The following is a 6,000-nucleotide window of genomic DNA, read 5'->3' as shown; positions in this document are numbered from 1 at the left end:
GCATTTCCTCTCGGTCACTAGCACATCCGAGGGGGTGTCAGTTCACTGAAGCGGCGATTGGTATACTCTCTAAAGCCAGCCCAATCGGCCTTCTTCTGATTGATAAACGTCCCATCCACTTTGTGTCGTGTGTTTTGGAATGTAACCCCGTCGCTATGTGAGGTACGTGGTAGTTGCTTAAATAATTTGTTTTTCTTATGCTCATTATTTAGCTTATCAAAAGCTTGATACCGCATATAGGGTATTTCCACAAACAATTGTGTGTAATTCAATTTAAGCTCAGCACCAAAAAGAAAAAAAAAAACAGAGGATATAGCATCACAGCTGATGGAACAGGACAATGGAGGGCAACCCCAACAACAATAATAACATTAACGTAATCAATAACAGAACAACAATTACAAAACAAAAAGGAAAATGTCAAAGTACACGATTATCAGCTCTCGGTCATGATTTGAATTTGGTTCATGCAAAAACAGCAACGAAGCAAAAAGGAAAACACAAACACACAGTCAAATGCATACATACAACGAATTGGTATATCAAAATACAAACCGCCATACATAAGTATCTTTGTTGAGTTGTTGGGGCTTACTGTGGTGTTGTTGTTATTGTTTGATTTCAAGAATACTGTTGGTTGTTTTTCAAACCGAAGAGAGGAAAAACGAAAAACCAGGGCATACAACAGAATCACAGGGGAATCAAGCCAAAAGTGAGAGAATGAGTGAGTGAGTGAGAAATAGATAGACAGAGAGCAAGTAGAAAGAGCGCGAGTATAAAATGTGGAAAGTAGTATATGGGGGGACTCTTGTATGTAAATATGGAAGCCATTATGGTTATTAGATTTTTGGGAGCATGTTGATGGGTGGTAGTATGAGCATGGTTGCGCTGTGATGGTGTGCTCTATACATCTTGCTGCTGCTCTTTTGTGGCTTGGCTTAAAGAGCAGCGGCGACATACTGTCGCTATGAAGAGGACCGACCAGCCGCAGCAACTGCAACAGCAGCAGGCAACAAACACTAAAAACCCCAATCCTCTGCCATCAAGAAGGACGAATCAAAGCAAGTACCAGAAGACTTTAGCAGAGTATTCAGTGCTGGTTTTGTTGCTACTGTTGTTGTTTTTATGGATGCTGTATGTTGTGTGGGGGGTGGGGAGTTCAAGTGGGTGGTGCTTTCACAGCCTGTTCTCTCCCCTTGGTATGTTACTTGGTTTTTATTCAAACTTCTTATAGATGATTCTAAAGCTTATACGGAAAGTCCAATGCTGCTGAAGTATTTGATGTCAGAGATGCCATTGAAAGGGATGATTTGGGGAAATTTGACACCCAATCTTTGTTTCGATGAAATTTTGTATTTAAGTGAAAATTTATCTTTATAGAACATTTTGCAGAAATTTGAGTTTTGATTTAAAAAGAATTTTCAGGAAATTGTATCCAAATAGAATTTTTTATATAAATTTAATTTTCATGGAAAATTTTGTCTGAATTTCATTTTCATAGAAAATTTTGAGGAAAATTTTGTTTTAAACAATTTTTTTGTTGAAAGTCGAACAAAACAACAACAAAACTTTAAAGAGTCTCAACATTTGTGGTGTATATGTATCAGGGGTGGGCTGCAATGATCCCGATTTCCGCCTTGCCAGGGCCTCATCAGACTGTGGTGCCTGCAAAAGATTACATGCTTCAACCTACTCACTAATTAGTTGGCTGTGCAGTGGTAGAAGCATGCCCTTTGAATGAGATATTGGGCACTTTGCACTGAAAATAGATATCAAATTCGTCCTTTATTCCCAACGGAAATGAAGTTCAGTTTAGGCGGTGTTTTAGGGCGCACTCCAAAACACTTGGCTCCAAAATTGGATATCAAATTCGATTTTTACTCTCAAATACCTTTCATTTGAGCCCCATATTGTCATTATGGGTCAAATAACCCATTTGACGTATCATTAGGAGCAAAAGCGCCACCTAGACTTGAAAGCAAATGTTAATGTCATATTCGAAAGCTACTCCTAAATACCTTTCCTTTGAGTCCCATATAGCTTTGGTCGGCTAATATGCCCATTTGGGTGTATTTGGAGCGGGTGACCTCCCATTATTTGGACCTAATGTTTTATGCCATATTTTTAATCTACTGCCTAATACTTTTTATTTGAGTCACATATTGACATGAACGTCGAATATATCGGTTTAGAAGAGTTTTGGAGTTTGGGGGGCCCGCTGGGTACTTGACCCAAATTTGAATACCATATTTGTTTTCTGATCTCCAATAACTTTCATTTGTTACCCTTTTTGTGCCCATTGGACCACTTTTGGATATGGGTGGCGTTTGTGGGGTAAGGAGGTGGATCCACCTCAATCCGATATCTAAAAATTACATAGCCTATGTTTCCTTCCAGACAAACGTACACAATCTACGAAAATTTTAAGAAAATCGGTTCAGCCAAGTATTATATAGTCATAATGGGTCTAATGGCGTTTTTGAGGGGTGACGTAACCCCCTATACTTCGATCTGATTTTGTTTGCGAAATTCGAAATCTACTCCCAAATACCTTTCATTTGAGCCCCATATTGAAATCAACGTCCAATATGTCTGTTTGGGGTAGGGGCGGCTCGATGGGAACTTAGACTCAAATTTAAATACAATATTCGTATTCTACTCTCTAATACCTTTCATTTGATACCTATATTGTCCCGATCGGTCCACTTTTGATTTTGGGTTGTGTTTTTGGCATAAAGGCGAGGGTCCGTCCCCCGTCCGATATCGAAAAATGATATAGCCTATGTTTCCCTCCAAATCAACCTACACAATATGAGAAAATTTTGAGAAAATCGGTTCTGCCGTTTTGCAGTCTATACGGAACAAACAAACCGAGTTCCATATATCCGTGATTGGCTAAAGTACTCGTTTTGGGCGTTTTTGTGGGGGTGGGTAACCCCCTATACTTCGAGATGAATTTGTATGCCAGTTTTGTTATCTACTCCCGCATACTTTTCAATTGATACCCATATTGTCCTTATCGGTTCACTTTTGATTTTGGGTGGTGTTTTTTGGGGTAACGATGGAGGGTCCGCCCCCTTCAGTTACCAACAAATTATAAAGCCTATTCCTACTTCTTGACCATATTCGTACTCTATTCTTGAATTACTTTCATTTGAATCCCATATTGTCCCGATCGATTCACTTTTATTTTTGGGTAGAACTTTTGAAGAAAGGGGAGGGTCCGCCCCCTCCCAATATCAAAAAATTATATAGCCTATGTTTCCTTCGAGACCAACCTACACAATCTGTGAAAATTTCAAGGTAATCGGTTCAGCCAACAAACAAACACAAATTGATTTTTATATGTATATATAAGATTGTCCAAATTTGGTTTTCATAAAAAAATTTTTGTCGAATTTAAATTTCATACAAAATTTCCTCAAGATATGATTTCCTTGAAAATCTCGCCGAAATTCACTCTTCATAGAAAATTTCGTCAAAATTATATTTTCATCGAAAATTTCCTCGAAATCAGGTTTTTGGCGAAATTGGCTTTCCATAGAAATTTTTCCAAAATTTGATTTTTTATACAATTTCGAGGAATTTAATTTTCAAAGTCAATTTCCAGTGGCGGGACCATTAGAAAAAAATTCCCTTCCTTATGATGGCAACATTTGTGAGATACTATGTCATGTAAAATCTTCTCTCCAAATAGGTGTCGCTCTGCGGCACATCGTTTGTTCCCGGCTATAAAAAGGAGGCCCCTTATCTTTGAGCTTAAAATTGAATCGGACTGTACTCATTGATATGTGGGAAGTTTGTCCGGTTCCTTAGTGGAATGTTTATAGGTAAAATTTGCATTTGCAGTTAATTTCCCCCAAATTTGGTCATCATAAAAAATATCGCCGAGCGTTGATTTTCATAAAACATTTCCTTGAAATTTGATTTTCATAGAAGTATTTTCAGAATTATTATTAATTTTTGTTCTCAGCCCGACAACACTGGCTGCTGGTCGCTTTGAAATTCTCTTTGCAGTTGTGTCATTGTTGCGGGTGAAAGGTTGAGTGGGTGGTGTGTTGTGATATAGATGATGATGGCGATGCTGGCTGGTGTTTGGTAAAGCTGAGCCAGCCACATTGGACTACGATGGTTGGTGGTTGATGATGATGGCCCGTAAATGGTGTCCTTTTAGGTATATAGTAGACAGGCGCACATACATTTGTACATATATACTCGTACATTAAAATATGAATCACTGTATCTTTGATGCTCAGTGCTTACAAAATCAGCAGCAGCAGCAACAACAACAATCACAGGGTAGCAGCATAAATTTGGAGGTGGGAGTATAACTTTGAGGATGTGAAGGAATATGGCTACGACGTCGACATCGATGATGATGATGATGATGAGTAGTCGTCTGATGACGACAACTTTACTTGTGCCGTGCTCTTTGCTCATTCCTGATTGCGGGTTAACATAAATTCAAGTGCACATACATTCCAACACTCAAACACACACACGCACAGAATCACATGCAAACACACATTGTAATGTGTTTTGTTGTAGTTAAGGGTTGGTTATCAATTCTACTTTTCTTTTGTAGATGGCGGTGGGTGGAATGGCGGTGGTGGGATGAAAAAGCCCAACTACACATTGAAATCCTCAGCTACAGCACCATCAACAACAACAACAAGCTTCTGTCCTGGAATTGTGTTTGTTGTTTGGCCTGGTGTGTTCTATGATGTTGTGATAAATCTCAGATCGTATATCGAAACGTTAACATCACGGATTCACATTTAACCTGTCGCTCGGTTGTTCACCATCGTCCTGACTTGGCTGCTGCTCCGGCATAGAAATGTGAAACAAGAGGCCAAAAGAAAGCAAGGAAGCCTGTAAAGTACACTGGATACTCAATTCCAAGCACATACACAAGAGCTGGCTGAGAGGCAGGAGGACTAATGAAAAATAAATTCAAAAATTAAAAATTGAAGTGAATTATCTCTCGTTCTCTCAGTCACCAACAACCAACCGACAACCACCGCAATTAATCACTTTCGAATTAATCCTTCGCCAGCAGAGTTCTTTTCTATATAACGGCGGCAGATGTGTTAGTTTGTGCCCATTGGTGTTGGTGTTTAAATTTAAAGTGAAAATTACAAAAAAAAAATTAAGGAATAATAAAAAAAATAAATTTAACAGAAAAGAATTTTAAAGAAAAAATTGTCATGATTTAAAAAGTGAAAGTGTGTGTTGTTTTTAACATTGACAAAAGAAAAAATAAAAGTGTTTTTCTAAAGGAATTTGTAATTTAAAACTTCTAAAAATTGGATAATCAAAAAAAATTTCAGTCCATTGGTGAATTAACATGAATAAAGAAGATACTGTGGCATTATCGCGTCCAATAACTCAAGGTAAATGTAAAAAGCTCTTAAGGCCAACCTTACCGACGGTATTTTTTGTGCAGTGTATAGTAATGTGAAATGGCTTTCGCTTGTGGGTGGTAAAGTAAAACGATGACAATGGTTAAAAATACGCGAAAGTCACAAACAACCCAACCAATTTTGCAATTTGCTCGTAATTTTTTTTTTTATCTTGAACAGAGGATATTTTAGGAACCCTTAATATTAGGTTAATGCGTCGGGTCAGCATATGAAGCTTGCAAAAAAACTGTTCACTGGATTAAAGATGGCGTTCCATAAAGTTGTTGAGCCCTGGAATTTTCGGACTCTCTCTAAAGGCGCCTTAAACGGACTGGCGGATGTAGTGGAGAATTACAAAATCGTTAATACTGCCATACAGGAAGCGATGGAATGGAAACAAATTGACCATTGTGTCCCTTAAGTGTCAAATTGAAGAATAATTCCCATTTTAGACACTTTTCAAAAATGTATTATTTTTAACTGAACACGGTCATATCATGGTAGAATCAAATTAATGACAGCGTCTTTAGCCCAAATGCTTTTTTTTTTTGCAAATTTGCCCATTAACAACATTCCATTTAGGTACAGGGGCAAACTT

General features: G+C 38.0%; 1 protein-coding gene across 3 annotated transcripts in view; it reads left to right on the top strand.

Annotated features, from left to right (window-relative positions):
- Positions 1 to 5,187: 5,187 nt before the first annotated feature.
- The window catches only part of LOC106092291 (photoreceptor-specific nuclear receptor), a 42,969-nt gene continuing 42,156 nt past the window's right edge, over positions 5,188 to 6,000 (top strand). For all 3 annotated transcript variants that reach the window (XM_013259105.2, XM_013259104.2, XM_013259103.2), the window contains exon 1: positions 5,188 to 5,393. In XM_013259105.2, coding sequence (XP_013114559.2) covers positions 5,348 to 5,393 — 46 coding nt within the window. In that variant the 5' untranslated portion in view covers positions 5,188 to 5,347. The remainder of the gene's footprint in view (positions 5,394 to 6,000) is intronic.

The sequence above is a fragment of the Stomoxys calcitrans genome, chromosome 5, assembly GCF_963082655.1.
Source record: "Stomoxys calcitrans chromosome 5, idStoCalc2.1, whole genome shotgun sequence".
NCBI lineage: Eukaryota > Metazoa > Arthropoda > Insecta > Diptera > Muscidae > Stomoxys > Stomoxys calcitrans.
The sequence above is the reverse complement of the archived record's forward strand: the minus strand, read 5'-3'. Positions and strand labels throughout refer to the sequence as shown.